Raw genomic sequence first — 18,137 nt, 5'->3', positions numbered from 1 at the left:
ATTTGTTAATTTGTAGTTGGCTGTGCTGCTGAATTGGCGAATTGATGTCTTGCTGAGTGCGTGCCTCGGTGCCTGAGACTTGAGTGCTGCCGAATGCCGTGCTGCGGTGCTGGCCGACTGCCCGTGGCCCTATTGCAGTGCTGCTCCGCCTGCTCCGCTGCTCGCCTCCGCCTAGCAAGGTAGGTAATCAACTAATCATCAATTGATTTTTTTTGTGAAATCTGTTTTGTGTAATTGTGTTTTGTGTAATTGTGTTTTGTGTAATTGAAATCTCTTGAACTTATTAGTTATTACTTATGTGAAATCTGTTTTGTGTAATTGTGTTTTGTGTAATTGTGTTTTGTGTAATTGAAATCTCTTGAACTTATTAGTTATTACTTATGTGAAATCTGTTTTGTGTAATTGTGTTTTGTGTAATATGTTTATGTGATTATGTCATTATGTGAAATTGCTTGATTTAGACCATTTAGTTGAATATTTATTCAAATAATTTTTCTGGGGAATATTGCTTGATTTAGTTCAATATTTATTCAAATTTCAGAATGAAGAGAAAACATACTCCAAATGAAATGCAAAACATTACTAGCTTCTTTGCTAAAAAGAATCCTACTCCAACTTCTCTTCCACATCCAACACAAAATGAACAAACTATAACTCCACCTCAAGAAAGTGAGCAACTTTCATCTCCATCTCATTATTCAACTCAAAATTCCCCTCAAAATGAACAAGGCCAATGTTCTCCTAATGCCCCAATCTTTGGAGAAAGATTAAGTGAACATGAATTTGCTAATCTTCCACAAGATCCAGGAAAGAGGAGAAAAATGAGTCAATTTCATAAAGATGATAGAGATTTAGTGAGAAGAATTTACATTCAAAGAAAGCCTTGTCAGCCCAAAGACTTTACATTTCCTCAAACTTCTATTTTTGGCAAAAATCGTCGCTTTTGTGCTAAGTGGTTTGATACTTGGACTTGGCTTGAGTATAGTGTGGAAAAGGATGCTGCCTATTGTTTCCCTTGTTATCTATTCAAGGATGAAAATGCCTTTGGAGGTGATGCTTTTGTTAGTGATGGTTTCAAATCATGGAATCGATCGGATTTAATAAGAAAACATGTCGGTAAACACTTGAGTGCACATAAAAATGCTGTTTTAGCTATGGATTTGTTCAAGAAACAAAATTCAAGCATCACACAAGCCTTAACAAAACAAACCGCTGAGAGTACAAATGCATATAGGACGCGACTTGAAGCTTCAATTGAATCTATCCAATGGCTTTTACTCCAAGGGTTGCCTTTCCGTGGTCATGATGAAAAAGAAAGTTCCTTAAGAAGAGGTAACTTTCTTTCACTTTTATCCCTTATTTCCAAAGGTAATCCTGAATATTCTAAAGTTGTTTTCAAAAATGCTCCTAGTAATTGTCAACTTACTTCTCCTAAAGTCCAAAAAGATATCATAAATGCATGTGCAAAAGAGACCACTAAAGCAATGCTTGAAGATATTGATGGTGGTTTATTTTCTATCCTTGCTGATGAGTCCGCTGATGTTTCTGACAAGGAACAATTGGCTCTTTGTTTGAGATATGTTAATAGAAAGGGAGAAGTGTGTGAGCGTTTACTTGGTATTGTGCATGTTGTAAACACTGCTTCTTTGACTCTCAAAACTGCTATTGAATCCTTATTAATGGAGCATTCTTTGTCTTTCTCTCAAGTACGGGGTCAGGGTTATGATGGGGCAAGTAATATGCAAGGTTCTATTAATGGCCTTAGGACTCTTATAGAGAATGAGTGTAAAGAAGCTTATTTTATCCACTGCTTTGCTCACCAACTTCAATTAACTCAAGTTGCACTTGCTAAAAAGAATTCAGATTGTGCTTGGTTATTTGTTGATGTACTTGCACCTCTCTTGAATTTTGTGGGGGGTTCACCAAAAAGGAAAGAGTTTCTTCGTGAAAATCAAGCTCAAAGAGTGGTGGATGCATTGTCTCTAGGTGAACTTGAAACGGGTTCAGGTTTAAATCAAGAACGTGGATTAGGTAGACCTTGTGATACTCGTTGGGGATCTCACTTCAAGACAATCTTGAATGTACTTGATTTATTCCCTGTAATCCTTGGTTCTCTTGAGGATATTGCAAAAGTATCTGATACAATAGATTCTAATAGAGCTCAAACACTTACAAATCTTCTGATGTCCTTTGATTTTGTGTTCGTGGCACACTTGATGGTTAGTATATTTGCGATAACAAATGCTTTGAATGTGGCCTTACAAAAGCACGATCAAGACATTGTGAATGCAATGGCCATGGTTAATGTAACCAAGACTAATTTGCAAAAAATGAGAGATGAAGGATGGGATTCTCATATGGAAAAGGTAATTTCTTTTATTGGTGACTATGACATTGCAGTTCCAGATATGGAGGCTAAATATGTTGTTCCCGGGAGGAGGTTGTTTAGAGGTAAATGCCCACAAGTGTCTAATCTACATCATTTTCGAGTTGAAGTTTTTTTTGGTGTCATTGATCTTCAATTGCAAGAACTTGAAAATCGATTTCCCGAAATAACTAAAGAACTACTTGTGTGTATGTCTTGTTTGAGTCCTGTGGATCGTTTTTCTAAGTTTGATAAGGAAAAATTGATTAAGCTTGCAAAATTCTATCCTAATGAATTTCCAAGTTCAGAATTGATAGTCTTTGGTCATACACTTGATAGTTACATTTGTTCTGTTAGAGGAGATGAAAGGTTTTGGAATTTGAAGGGTCTTAGTGATCTTTCAATCAAATTGGTTGAAACGGGATTGTCTGAAACTCATGATAGGGTCTATTTACTTTTGAAGTTGGTGTTGCTTCTTCCTGTCGCAACGGCAAGTGTGGAAAGAGTATTTTCTGGCATGAAGCAAGTGAAAGACAAACTACGAAATAGCATGGGAGATCAAATGTTGAATGATTGTTTAATTACTTATTTGGAGAATGATTTGTTTTTGAATGTTAGCATGGAAGATATCATGAATCGATATCAAAACATGAAAACTCGTCGAGAACTATTTTAATAAGTTTGCATTACTATTTAGTTGTCTTTTGTAGTATTATATGAACATTTGGTTATATTTTGTACTGTTTGAATATTTGGATGTATTTTTTAGTACTATTATTTGGTTGTTTGGTAAAAAAAAATTTTTACATATTTGATTATCGATTGTGACTCACCAGTCGGAAAATCCTGGGTCCGCCACTGGTAGCTTGCTTGCTACTTTGTTCCACTTCTTTTCATTCCCCACATCAATAAAATTATCAATCCCAGCATGCTCCTCAATATTTACCACATGCTCATTATCATAAATCTCATACGCAAAGTCATTCATATCAACTCCCACAATAGGCAAAGAATTAGAAATGGGAGAGGGGACAATATTCTTATCAACAAATGGAAATTCCGACTCATAAAACTTGACATCACCAGACACGAAAAATTCACCTTTGTCAAGATCATACAACTTCTACTCTTTTTTATCGTGAGGGTAACCCCTACAAAAATACACTTTCGACTTCGATTAGCAAATTTATCACCTTTTGCTTTTTGATTATGAGCATAGCACAATGAACCAATTACACGCAAAGAATCATAGGAAGGAGGAACACCGAACAATACTTCATAAGCAGTGGCGGACCCACGTGTAGTCATAGTGGGTCACGGGACCACCTATTATTTTATAAAAAAAAATAAAAATAAAAAAATAAAAAAAACTATATGTCATGAAGTTCAGCAGCCCGGTGGTTTTTTTACCTCCCATCACACGCGAGATGTGGGTTCAAAACCTATAACTCACAATTTTTTTCTTTTTTTGCTTTATAACCTCACTTCCAATTTTCGAGATTTAGAAATTAAAACTTAGAAGTCAGAACATTTCCCCCAAATTGTAAAACCCTAAGTCTCTAACTCCCCTAAATCGGAATCCCCAGACCCCAGCCGCAGCCCCGCCGCCGTTCACCGGCCGGTTTTAAGCTCCTTACTCCGTCACTCCGTGTTCTAGCCGTCGCCGGTATAAGGTTCGTCCGTCAGGCGTCAGTCCGTGGCTCATACTTTGTGGAAATTCGCGTTTTTTTTAGGTTAGTTTTAATTTACATAATTACATTGCAATAAGATTATAGATTGATTAGATTCTATATCAGATTATCAGTACTTTGATGTATGTTGCAGACTTGCAGTTTAAATGTTTAATTATCAAAATTATCAGATTATCTGTATGAGTTGTTTTTTTTTTTGGGGGGGGGTGAAATTTCTTGATTTTATATTGTGGGTGTTGCAGGAGAGCTGATAAATCATAAATGTGATAATTTGATTGTTTTCTGTATTATTTACTGGGCTCTGATTTAGCCGATTTAGAGCTTGAATATTGTGATTTGTGAATGTGAGTTGTGGCCGGATATTTGACTATTTGAGCCCTATTATAGATTTATAGTATAATTTCTGTTTAATTGATAAATGATAATAGTTGTCCAACCTTCTTATTAGCTATTGAGAATGGTGATTTTGTTGTTCTGGGTTTGAAATTTTGTGGGGAATCGCTAATTTGGAGATTTGGGGTTGAAGGGTGGACTGAAATTGAGGTTAATGGGCGTTCTTTTGATGATATCATTAGTTTTAATAACGCTGAGAGAACCCTTCTTGTATGATTGATCTAATTCAACCTTTAACTTTTTTATGTATTTTTTTTTGTTCATTATACAAGTTTTGACTATTTTTTGATACTTTATGCGGTCGATGGACGATGATGGGACAACCTATTAATCAAATCCTGGATCCGCCACTGTTCATAAGGGGTTTTAAAGTTAAGGAGACTAGAGGGAGTAAGATTCATTAAATATCTCGCCCCTAAAATATATTCACCCCAAAAATCAATTGGCAAATTACCCTCAAAACGGAATGCCCTTGCCACACACAAAATATGTCGATTTTTTTCTTTCAACCCTCCCGTTTTGTTGGGGGGGGGGGTGGGGGTAACCCATACAAGATGTTTGGAAAATTATGTCATTCTCACAAAAATAATCTTTAAGACAATTAAACTCTGTGTCATTATTACTTCTAACAAATTGTACTTTTGCATTGAATTGTCTTTCAATCATGGCAAAAAAAGATAAAAACATCTTATACACCTCAGTTTTATTAAGTAGCCAAAAAACCCAAACAGCTCTTGAATAATCATCAACAATAGCCAAAAAGTAATAAGCACCACAAGAAGAAGGGGTAGAATAAGGCCCCGAAAAGATCACAATGTATCAATTCAAAACTTCTGAGTAGCTCTGTGCTCACTAATAGGAAAAGGGTCCCTACTCCCTAGTATGTTTTGCTTGATGACAAACATCAAAAGATTTTTTTCAACTTTCTACTAGATTTACCAACTATGGGAAGAGACTCCAATACTTTGTCAGAAGGATGCCCAAGCCGCTTGTGCCACAAATCTGGAGAAGACAAATCATCAACCTTCAAAGCTTGAATCCTAGGAACATCAGGAAAGTAGTAGAGTCCATCCCTCCGCTCACCGGCTCCAATCAGAGTCCTCAAATTTCGGTCCTGTATAATGCACAAATTATAAGTGAATTGGACAAAACAGTTTAGATCATCAATCAGATGGGAAACCGAAATTAAATTGCAATTTAGTTGCGGCACATATAGAACATTTTTCAAAACTAATCCTGGAGCAAGTTGAACACAACCGCATTGAGTAGAGCTAGCCTTTTTGCCACTGGTAAGACCCACGGGACAAGTAGGATGCTTGTCACATTAGTCAAAAGGTTATAATTACCCGTAACATGCATAGAAGTTCCTGTATCTACTATCCAAGCACTAGAAAAACACTCACCAACCATACGATCATCGGTAGTTTTTGAGTTACCAAGCATGTCTAGGAAGCGTTGCCACTGTTCAGTAGTCATTCCAGGAAGAGCTGCAGAATTTTCCACACTTGAAGACGATGAGCTTGATAAGTGCATAATATAGCATATTTTTAGTCCCTAATAATAGTCCAATAGTCGCTTTATATTGGTTAAATTATGATTTTATTTACTTTTATTATTTTTGTTTTTATTTTATAGTTATTTTTATAATAATTAATACTTAATTTTATGTGGCGTGATTTTGGTAGGATAAAGTGGATTAGTCATCAAGTTGAATAATTGAAGGCAAGTAGCACGACGTATCTCAACAAATCAGCAAGTGAACAAGTAAAATAATAATATTAAAAAAAAAAAAAAAAGAAATAAAAGAAGTAGCATGTGCATGAGGAAAGCAACAATGAGAAGATTAGAACAAAAGCAGAAAGCCTGTGGCGATGAAACCGAAGAAACACCCTAGGGCTAAAGGGTAATCATCCAAATACCCAAATTCTCGCAAATTCTATCCAAATTTTTGGATGTATAATGTGATGAAGACACCAGATTTATCTTATATACAAGATAGAGTTTGGCAGAGGAAAATTCGTAAAAATCAGTTATACAATTGGGTATATAAGTATAGCCCAATTATCCCACAACACAAAAACAAGCAGAACCAAAATTGGAGGTAGGGAGATCGAGTGTATGGTATAAGATGATCGAATAACTACGGTATTGAGAATAATTGGAGGCGAGTGTTCAAAATCGGCGGAGGATCAAGTGTAGCGGCTACCTTGGTGTAATCCTAATTCATAAGTTTCTCCCTACTTTTAATCCTTAATTATCTAGTTTGTTAGATTAAGCTTATTCTATTATACTTGTTAATTGGATGTAATTTTATCTTTGATTTTTCATGATTTTGGTCTCACTATTGAACGCTGAGTTTATTAGTACTTTAATATTGAGTTAGGTATTTATTCAATTCATATGATTGTTTATTTAATTTGAAGGTTCAATCTTTGTATGTGTGATAGTATACGATTACATTTATAAAGTAATTAAACTAGCTAGATTATTGTTAGACGCGGCGTTTGATGGTAATTTAGAGTATACGACTTAATTAAATTAGTATGAGCGGCTCATGATAATTGTTTTAAGTATATGAATTGATCGATAAAAGTTGTTTATTGGGTTGGTAATATTTTAGCAAGATTCTAGTAGTTCTAGTGAGCAAAATAATGGATAATCCGCTGCGGGAATCCAGCAACCTAAATGCTAAACAGAGTATTGAATGAGACTAAAAGAATGGAAATAAGAGGTTAATTTGTGTCTATTTTATCAGTGATCAAACCTCAACTATGTTGGTACTTGTTTATCACTTGTAAATATTAGACTTATTTTAGTTTAGTTCCCTTACTTTATGGTTTATGATCCTTAAAACCCCCAATCTCATGTATAGTGTGAATAATACTCTATTATGTATATGCTTTATTCTTCGAGTTAGACCTTAAGTTAGAATTGATTAATCTCCTCGTGGAATCGACCCTTGCTTACCCTTTTACTAGTTGTTAATATTTTTGAAGGTCTAAGTTAGGTAATTAAATAATTAATTTTATACGGCAAACGACACGTATTGTTGCCCGCCATTGCTGCACGCACCTCCACACCACGTCCACGGCTAGCAGGTTGTGCTTGGTGTTGATATGCACTTCCCTGTTGTAGGGACACTGATAGAACAATGTCTACTACAAGAAAGGGGTGAATTGTAGACTATAGAAAATTTTGCGGAATTAAACTATCTACTAAGAGAGAAGACACTCGAGATAGGCAATGAATAATTTCACTATGTTAAGATGAATTACAATCGCTAATATTCTGCCTAGACTCAAGTTCCGTGAGGAACTCAAGTTTACCCAACTACGATCCCTCAATCGCAGTTCCTCTCTCTTTGTGATTCTACTCCGAATCACTTGTACAGTATGAAGAACTCTCTCAAGCTTCACACTTTACAACTCTCGCAAATCCCAATCCCAATTACAAAGTAATTACAGGATTTCCTAATGCACTTAGAAGGATTAAAGCAGGAAGGAACTCAACACTCTTTTATATTAAAACGTGAAAGCTCTTAAACTCTATGAACTGGATGTTTTCGTTGTTGCTCCACACTTCAAAACAGCTTTGTTGATTGCTTTTTATAGAGAGTTTTGTTAAGTCTCATCCATGTTCCCATTTCCCCCATAAACTCACGTTCACCATAACTAGGCAGTTAAGATGTACGTTGAGGGAGTGGAGAATCATGGCTTCACTAACTTTTCTCTCAGGTTCAACGTGACTCCTTAAAACAAGGTAACTAAATTTTATTGAGTCAGAATCAGTTAGGAAGATATTTATTTAAAAGATAAATATTTATTTTAAGGGAATAAAAGAGATATTAAAAAAAGATAAAAACAATTAAATAATTATTTAATTTAAAATAATAAATTTATCTTTTTAAATTAAAGAATTATTTATCTTTTATTTTATTTCCAAAATATCTATTCAAACTGATTTTTACTCTTTCCTTATTTCAAGGATTTCAAAACTGTTTTAAATCTTACGTAAAATTCTTTTCCTGATTCAAAACGTTAAGTTCCTTCAGGAACTCCAGGTTCTTTCAGGAATTTCAAGTTTCTTAATTATTCCTTCCAACACTTTGCGTCTCAAGTACGTACAAGAACATTCTAAGTATTGGAGCTTGTGAGGATATCTTGAAATCTTGCTTGTTACGTCAAGACTTCCAAACTCTTTTGTTCCTACTCTGGAACATTTAACTTTATACCTGAATCTTCTGTTCAACCAAGACTTACACAAATCATTAGTCAGAGTTTGTTTTATGTATGTCTATCATCAAAATATTAAGGTAGTCAATTCAACAATATTCCCCCTTTTTGATGATGACAAACAAAAACAAACTCGGTTTAAACAAAATAGACATCCAGGCATTCAGAGTAACCAATAACTAAGTAGAACAAGGTTTTTGTTTGTCATCATCAAAAAGGGGGAATATTGTTGAATTGACTACCTTAATATTTTGATGATTGACATGTATAAAACAAACTCTGACTAATGATGTGTGTAAGTCTTGGTTGAACAGAAGATTCAGGTACAAAGCTAAATGTTCCGGAGTAGGAACAAAAGAGTTTGGAAGTCTTGACGTAACAAGCAAACTTTCAAGATATCCTCACAAGCTCTAATACTTAGAATGTTCTTGTACATACTTGAGAAGCAAAGTGTTGGAAGGAATAATTAAGAAACTTGAAGTTCCTGAAGGAACCTGGAGTTCCTGAGGAAACTTAACGTTTTGAATCAGGAACTTAAGGTTTTTATTTTTATTTTTATTTTTTTACAAAAGACTACCACTCTTAGTTTTCCGATCATTGACTAAGCTTTTCGGTGTTGACTTGAACGTGTCTTACACGTGAGTCATTAAACACCAACTTCTCCCCAAAAAAAATACACGATTTCCCCTTCTCTCTCTTTCATACTCCCATCAGTTAGAGTCCCCTCTCTCTTATCTTTCATTTGCAATTTCCTCCATGTGTGAGTACTGTCCATTGGTTCTCACATTATTCGTTACAAATTTGGCTTAGATTACTCAGTTGAAGAATGGAAGTAACTGTCCATTAGTTCTCTCATTATTTCCCCTTCAGTTGATTTAATTAATTAGGGTTCATTTTTTCCCCCCCAAATTGACACGCCCAGATTTGTTCATTGTTTCATGTGAACATAATTAAATGCTGGTGTGGTAGACTTTTGGGCACCATGGTGTGGACCTTGCAAGCTAATTGCTCCGATTTGCAATTTACAAGCAGAACACATATGTCATATGGAGTTTTCTACAGTATTGTTCTTTAAGAAAGGAGAAAGGAAAGAAAGTATATTATTGGAGATGTGCTTAAGTCTACTTTGACTGATGCCATTGAGAAGTATTTATCATCTTAAGCAAAAATATCTAGGTACTAATTAATTAAAAAGATCAGTTTTTTTCTAATTATGAACAAAACTCAGCAACTTTAATTTATTTAATAAGAGTTGCTTATATTTGTATATCACGTGCAAGTCAACACCAGAAAGCTTAGTCAATGGTCAGAAAATTAAGTGTTGTAGTCTTTCGCAAATTTTTTTTAAAAAACTGGTAGTCTTTGAAAAAAAAATTTATAAGGTAGTTTATTCGCAAAAACTTGTATATGGTAGGGCGTAAAACAATTTTATTGAAAAGTATTTTCCCATTTTACATTGTTTGGTTTGGTGTAAAACATTAAAATGTAAAACTTGAGGTGGAAAATCATTTTCCACCTTATTGAAAACATTTTCCCCCCAATTTAGAAGGAAAACGTTTTCTATCACAAGTGGAGGGAAAACATTTTCCATCACAAGTGAAGTGAAAACATTTTCCCTCACAATTGAATTTTCAGTTCAACCAAACAATGGAAAATGCTTAAAATGGAAAATCATTTTCCATTCAACCAAACAACGGAAAACTTTTTTGAAAACGAGTTTTCCATTGTAAAATGATTTTCATAGAAAACCATTTTACATTGAAAATATTTTACACCCTACCAAACGGACCCTAAAAGATAGTTTCTCGCAAATTTTCCATTTATAACTCTAAACTATTTCTTTTTTTTTTCTTTTTTTTTTTTGGTAGATCATCAATTTACATATTATCTTCATTATTTATTTATTACTCCCTCCTTTTCACTTCGTTAGTCCCATTTGAAATCAATCACTTAAAATAAGAAAAGGAGAAATCCTAATAATTTGAAATTTGATTGCAGCTTTGTAATTTATGTTTTGTCTTTTCCTATTTTATTGTTTGTTTATGGAAATTGGCTGTAATTAAATCGCCTATAATAAATCGCCTGTAATCAAATAAAAATATCTTGTCAGCAGACCTATAATCGTTGTTGCAAGTACATTCTTCATACCTACTTTCATATCGCTGTGATTTACAGCCTTCTTCTATGAGGGGGTCTATCAATCTATTGTAGCCGTGAAGAAAATTTTCGTCTAATTCGTTAGATTGTAATCGAACGATAAACCTCTTTTTCGATCTCACACAAAATTTTACCCATAAAACAACTCTATATCAATCCATGAAATAAAAACGCAAACCCTCCCTCAAAAGAGAGAAGTAAAATCTGGTCTTTGAATGAGTCAAATCCTCCTAAAGAAGAAAAAAAAAAACCCTGTTTTCCGAGGAAGAATGTTCCTTCTAGAAGAGAAAGAGGTATTATAAACCTAAAACAAGAGAAAAACACATAAAAACAACGATGGGGGCTTTCCACCGGTAATAACCAATGGAAGCCCCTCCAAAATTCAACTGAAATTCTAACTTTTGTCTATAATTATACTTTTCACCTTTTTTCATGTATTTCATTCACTTTCTTCTCCCTTTTTTTTTAAATACCATGAAAAAACACAAAACGGAAGTCAGGAACTATATACTGGGACGGAGGGAGTACTTGACAAATAAGTTAGATTTCTCGAGACTTCCATATTTCAATTTCAATTACTATTAAATTACAAAACTGAACACAGTTCAAAAATCATCTAATTTATTTTACAAATCCCTTACATTCTATCTCTCTCCTCTTTAATACAGAATTACTCAAATACAGGGTTCCCATTTCCTCTTTTTACAAGTATGCATAGCTACCATAACTGAATAAAACTTAGCAATATATATAAAAGAAATATAAGATTGTACTGTATATTAAAAATACACTAGCAGATTCTTCCAAAAAAAAAAATTACAATAGCAGAAATACACCGTTTACTTATTTTTAAATAAAAAAAATATGGAAAAATTACCAAACTAAGCTTATTTATCAAACTATACACCATAATAGACGCGTGGCAAAACTATTTACCAAACTAAGCTTGAGGGTAAAACTCCATCCAAAATAGCGTTTACTTATCGGGTTTTTTTAAAAAAAAAATATATAAAGAATTAAAAAAAACAGTTCTTCATAATGGTAGAAGGCCTTAGATGCCCTTAGATGCTTGATGACAAATGTCCATAATAACTTATGTTATAGTTAGACTTTTCGGGCATGTAATGGACTGTCCAAACTATTTATTCAAGAGTTTACTTTTTCAAAGAGGGAGCCCAGGTTGATCTCCGTGATAAACGGATACGTTTATCTCGGTGACAAAATTGTAAATATTTTTACATTTTGAAAAAAAAAAAAAAAAAAAAAAAATCACCATCATCTTCCTCCTCACTCCATCGTGACCCATCACCATGATTAATCCATGGTTTCCTTTTCTCCTTCCTTCACATTCCCGACCCTGCTAGCACCTTCATCTTCTTCCTCCTTCTCTGATCCCCAAACACCTTAATCTTCTGATTTCTTCTTCAAGATGCTTCAATGGTGAATACGAAACCTCAACACCATTTTCGGCGACTTCGTCGCCAAATCCAACGAAAACCCTGTGTAAATATGTAGAAATTAAGGGAATGGTTAACCCCTAAGGAGGAAGTGTTTTCGTTTGCTTATTTGATATCCACCTTCTATTGGTATTCACCATTGATGGAGCTCGTCAGCTTCTTCGATTTCATCAGATTTGCATTCTCCCACTAAAGCTGCTTGGAGGATCTCCTATTTCAAATGGCCCTCATTTTAATTGCGAAATGACCACAATACCTTGTGATAAACTTCACATGTTTATCACCGAGATTAACTTGTATTTACCCTTTTCAAAGGGCCTTAGATGCTTGATGACAAATGTCCATAATAACTTGGTTACTAAAACTTGCATGCACTTCACACGTCGAATTTCCACCATCTCCTTTTATCATTACAAAATTTTTATAAAAAACGTTAGCGTTTCATGAAGAATTTTTTTTTTTTAATTCTTTATATACTTTTTTTAAAAAAAATCCGATAAGTAAAATGCTAACCGTTTTACCACTAACTGAAATTTTTTAAAAAAATTAAAATTGTCAAGGGTAAAATGCTATCCTGAATGGCGTTTTACCTTCAAACTTAATTTGATAAATAGTTTTACCACGTGTTTATTATGGAGTATAATTTGATAAATAAGCTTAGTTTAGTAATTTTTTCAAAAAATATTAAGAAAATATTATTGAAATACGAAGTATAGAATCTTTCAAAAAAAAAGAAAGAAATACGAAGTATAGAAAAGTCGCATCGGTTTAACAAGAACTTTCCAAACCCCACATAAATTACATGGTTGATGCGGAGGAGCTGTAAATGAACATGACTAAGATATGAGCACATGGGCGCACATGCATTTCTCATACTCTCGCTTTCCAAACCACTTTCCTTTTTTTTTTTCATCTCTCATCTTATACGAGTATGAATCACTCACATGCAATAGTTGTTACTCCTTAATTTGGTTTGCCATTACCAATGGGTATTTGCCAGCTTATTTTTATTTTTAATTTTAAAACTACTCAGAAAAAAATATAAAACATGTTACCATTATAAATATTTTCAAACAATTTACCGAAATCCCGAATTCCTTTTTGAAGTGTAGTTATTTTATGTACCAATTTTTCTCGAGTATATATATTAGAAGAAAATGGAAGCACTAATAGTATTAAACCGAGTTTTTTATAATGCACCTAAATGTACCGCTTTTTAATGATTAAATGAAGAATGTCAATAATCATTCAAATGAGAAATTAGTGAGTCTGGTAACAAATTTGAAGATGAATCTTGATTAACAAATTTAATGTACTTAATACAAATCGCAACAAAAGTTAAGGCAAGAAATTAGAAATATATAGGTCAATTGATATACTCCATAAGATAATCAAACCACAACCATAAAAATTCAACAAAAAATCTCAATCCAATTTATATTACACAAGAAAGAATGTCAAACAAGGAAAAAAATATGAAAAATACCACTCTACATCAGATAACCCAACCAAAGAATGGATACAAATTCATATCATAAAACAAAATAATTTTAGAAGAGTAGCCCGAAAGCGAGGGCGATAAGGGATGCCAATGTAGCGGGGAAAAAAGCGGCAGCATCGGAAGTGGGTGCTGGGGCAGGAGCATCAACAGCAGCCACATTTTGGACTGAAAACATAGCAATAATCATCAAAACAACTGCGAAAGCAGCTCTCATCTTCATTGCCTCCATTCTTTAATTTACTTTCTTGACTAAAATTGTAAGAAGATATAAATTCAAGTCAAGAAAGATGTTGAATGAGAGAATAAGAGAGAATGTGTGAGTGTTGAAGGTTTAAGGAAAGAGAGAAGATGGGTTTTATAGAAAAAGGGTTAGAGTTGGAAAAGCCGGGAATCACGGGCAGGGGAAAAAGGGAAAGAGCCGTTGAAGAAAAGGAGAGGGCAAAAGGATGACCGTTGCCCGAGGTAAGTGAGACAGACTGGAATTTAACATGATTGTGGGTAACAGCTGGTCATGGAGAGGATTGCGGCTGTTATTTGGGGTCCATTTTCATGTTTTGCTATTCAACCACCACTAATGCTATTCTCTCTTGATTTTGTCATTAAATTAAAGATATTTAGGAGATTGGGAGAAGATTATGGTAAAGTTTTTACAAGTACTTTCTCAAAGTAATTGACACAGTTTTGATATTTCTTTGATATAAATATCAATATATAATAATATACTCTTTTCGTTCCTTATCTAGAAACCTATTTCTTATTTTTCATGGGAATTAAGGAACTTAGACATTCCTTAAAACCCATGATTGGAAAGTAAAAATATGCATATAGGGTTAGAGAGAGATAGAGAGAAAGAAAAGGTATTTGGTAATTATTAAAGAGATAGAGATAAAAAGTGTTGGAAAATGATGTCAAAAGTAAAAATAAAAATAAAAAATGATGACAACTCATAAAAAAAACGGAATATTGTCAAAAAAAATACATTCTTCAAAATAGAAATAGGCATGTAATTTTGATTTCCTGAAAATAAAATACAGACATGTAGGTAAGCGACGGGGGGAGTAAGATAATACCCTTATAAATCTTATCTCGTTCTCTGTTTACAATAAAATCGTATCAGGTCTAGAGTTATTAAAAAAGACAAAAAGATTTTCCAAATTGGCTAAGAGCCTAAAAGTTATGCTAATAATATTCAATATATACACTAATATTATTGTAAATGGAGTTTACACAAAAAATTTTAATTTTTTTTTAATATGAGATTTATGGTTTACTAGCAATGTCAATTAAAAAAGAGGTCAAGTTTTGGTTTATATGTTACACCTTAGAAATTTCCCTCATTTGAAATCCTCATTTTACCCTGTAATAAATCAATCAGATAAATCTAAAGTATAATTGTCACTATGATAACAATTAAGGCTTTTTATCAAAGAACACAACAAAGACCTAACACCATTTCCAAAACAAACCTCAAAACCAATATAAGCTTTAAAACAGAACTAACTTCAAGCCAATTAAATACTACGGATTAATACAATGTGAAAACCATAAAGGCCCAAAAACCAAACCAAGTAAACTAGGGCTTGCTTGACATCATTTTTTGTTTTCAATTACTCCCTCCGTTAAATATTATCTGCAACTTTTGCCATTTTTGTCCGATCAGGGTTATGTGCAACTATCTGTTTTTTTTTTTCATTTATAGTAAACAAAAACCCCTTAAATTACATATTTACCCTTACTTAAAAAATTTAATTTTCTTAATTTACCCTTATCTTATTTTAATCACAATAACCTTTTTTAATCTAATCTAAATTCATGAACCTAATTCTACCCACCCCATCTACTCATCTCCTAATTTACCCACCACCCATTCATCTCTTTCTTCAACCTTCACCCTCTTCATCTCTTTCATCTCTTTCACCTTCACCCTCTTCATCTCTTCCCACCACCATTCTTTCTCCTCCTTCACGACCACCGCCCCTCCCACCACCATTCTCTCTCCTCCTTCACGACCACCACCCCTCCCACCACCATTCTAGCCCCTTCGACCACTATTCTCTCTCCTCCTTCACGACCACCGCCCCTCCCATCACCAATCTCTCTCCTCCTTCACGACTATCGCCCCTCCCACCACCATTCTCTCTTCTCCTTCACGAGTCACGACCACCGCCACTCCCACCACCATTTGCTCTCCTCCTTCTCGAATTTCATCCGGATCTACTTTGGGGTTTGATTTTGTACTTTTTTCGTTTATTTTTAGGTGATTTACGTTCGAATTTTTTGGGATTTTTTCGATTTTATGGGTTTCGATTTTGTGGACATTGATTTTATGGGTTTTGATTTTGATTTTATGGGTTTTGATTTTATGGGTATGGATTTTGGTTTCTACGGTGGTGGGTGGGTATAGGGGTGGGTGGGTTAGGATTAAGGGGTTTTCTACGGTGGTGGGTGGGTCTAGGTACATGGGTGGTGGGGTGGTCTGGGTTGGAGGTGGTTAGGGCTGGTGGTGGAGGGAAAGGACTGATTTCTGGGTTTTTGTGAGGGTGGTGGTGGTGGTTTCATGGGGTTGGTAGTGGTGGTGGTTTCGTGGGGTTGGTAGTGGTGGTGGTGAAGGGGGCGGTCTGGGTGGTGTTGCGGCTGTTGCGTGGTCTTGGTGGCGGTAGTGGGTTTTGATTAATTAATCTCTCTCCACCTTAATTACATATCACAAGTGCATTAACTTTCTTTAATCTTTTCCCTTTAAAAATTACATCGCCAACCGTGAATTGTACTGCAGTTGCAGATAATATTTAACGGAGGGAGTATTTTTTTTTTTTTTTGTAAAACAAAAAATAAAAAATAGGAAACAAGAAAAATGTGTTTCCAATATTTTGTTATCAATTTTCAAAATTATCATGATTTTAATAATTATGACTAATTTTTTATTCACTATATGACATATATCATATGATTTTGAAAAACAAAAAACTCTAGTGATACCAAACGAACCCTTAACAATTAAGTTAATAGCATAAACTCATTTAAATATGAAGATATAACATTTATAAGGATAATGACTAAATACAAGTAGCTCTCCACACACAATCCCATCACATGCTTCAAGCTTCAACTACCTAAAAACAGTAAAACACACATTCAGGTTAGAACCCAGCTATGTTTACGCTGAGTTACGTGACCCAACAAAAAAAAAAGGAAAATAAAAAAATCAAGTCTTTTGCGCTCTCTCTTACGCCCCTCTCTTCCTCTTTTTCTCACGCTACTCTCTTCCTCTCTTTCTCTCTCTTTTTTCAAGACAAGGAAAGAGAGAGAAAGCGAAAAGCTGAGAAGCAATGCTTTGAGAATCAATGGTGGGTGCCCATGGATCTACTAGTAGAAATCCGCAGACAATTCCTCCCTTTCTTCATCTCCGATCCTTCCAATTGCGCCATTGTTAAATTTGGTGGTATCCCTAATCTTCAAATTTAAGGAGGATGGAATTTGAAGGGAGTTCAAAGGAGTTAATGGGAAGAGTGAAGTTGGGGTTGAATTGTTATGAATTAACATAATGTAATTGGCTGCCATTGTTGTTTGATTTTCTGAGCTTTTCGATTTTTATCGTTTGGAGATCAGAAAGAGTGCTGCGTAAATGCCTAATACAATCAAATTGTTTGTCGCATTTTGTTTAATTTTGTGTAATACATCAAAAACATCATTAGTTGTTGGGTTGATTTTGTGCTTAAATTAGTTGTTTTTATTATTTAATTTATCAAATTAGTGTTGGTGTTCCTTGAAATTAAGGTTATATATCCTACACAATTAAGGTTTCAAATTCATAACAAGTAATATAATTTGATATTTCTGATTTTTTAGTTAGGAATTGATATTATAATTGAGAATATAAATAGTGACGGTTGAATTGCTTGCCAAATTGAGAATATAAGTTCTTTAGTGTATCATTATCGATTTATTTATTTATTTTTTTTGGTAAATTCATTTTCATATTTATGTTTGTATACTTAACTTGGGTATTTTTGACAATATTGGATTGTTTAGTCTAATTGAAATTATGACTTAATTTTTATAATGAATAGGAAAAAGACGTGTGATATAACAAGTTTCTTTAGTCCTAAAATGCATCTTTCTTCACAAAATTCTCTTCTATCACAAAATCATCCTCCACAAATCTAACTCCAAGATCAACGAGTATGCGGTTGATGGGTGACGGTCGATAAGTGCCGGTGTTCCAGCACCCTTAAAATCCTGGATCTGCCACTGCACACATTACAACCTCAATTTGCTCACTATAATGGATTATCACAGGGTCAAGACAAAAAGAAGGCCAACAAACACAAACAAAGCACGCAT

At 34.1% G+C, this 18,137-nt stretch overlaps 2 protein-coding genes and 2 long non-coding RNA genes across 4 annotated transcripts; 2 read left to right on the top strand and 2 right to left on the bottom strand.

The window, feature by feature from the left end:
* Positions 1-542: 542 nt before the first annotated feature.
* Positions 543-4,665, top strand: LOC110704724 (zinc finger MYM-type protein 1-like). The gene is made up of 2 exons (XM_021882532.1): positions 543-2,929; positions 4,485-4,665. Exons 1-2 carry the CDS (start codon positions 543-545, stop codon positions 4,663-4,665), a joined length of 2,568 nt encoding a protein of 855 aa, XP_021738224.1.
* Positions 4,666-5,072: 407 nt separating this feature from the next.
* LOC110704781 lies at positions 5,073-6,136 on the bottom strand. The gene is made up of 2 exons (XR_002508005.1): positions 5,853-6,136; positions 5,073-5,563 (listed from the first exon to the last, which is right to left on the bottom strand). It is a non-coding gene; the product is annotated as an uncharacterized LOC110704781 (long non-coding RNA).
* Positions 5,563-6,848, top strand: LOC110704782. The gene is made up of 2 exons (XR_002508006.1): positions 5,563-5,738; positions 6,135-6,848. It is a non-coding gene; the product is annotated as an uncharacterized LOC110704782 (long non-coding RNA).
* Positions 6,849-13,646: 6,798 nt separating this feature from the next.
* LOC110704780 (arabinogalactan peptide 13-like) lies at positions 13,647-14,142 on the bottom strand. The gene has a single exon (XM_021882590.1). It carries the CDS (start codon positions 14,023-14,025, stop codon positions 13,846-13,848), a length of 180 nt encoding a protein of 59 aa, XP_021738282.1. The 5' UTR covers positions 14,026-14,142; the 3' UTR covers positions 13,647-13,845.
* Between the last annotated feature and the right edge of the window lie 3,995 nt (positions 14,143-18,137).

The sequence above is a fragment of the Chenopodium quinoa genome, unplaced genomic scaffold (assembly GCF_001683475.1).
Source record: "Chenopodium quinoa cultivar QQ74 unplaced genomic scaffold, ASM168347v1, whole genome shotgun sequence".
NCBI lineage: Eukaryota > Viridiplantae > Streptophyta > Magnoliopsida > Caryophyllales > Amaranthaceae > Chenopodium > Chenopodium quinoa.
This window is presented reverse-complemented; position numbering and strand designations above follow the sequence as displayed.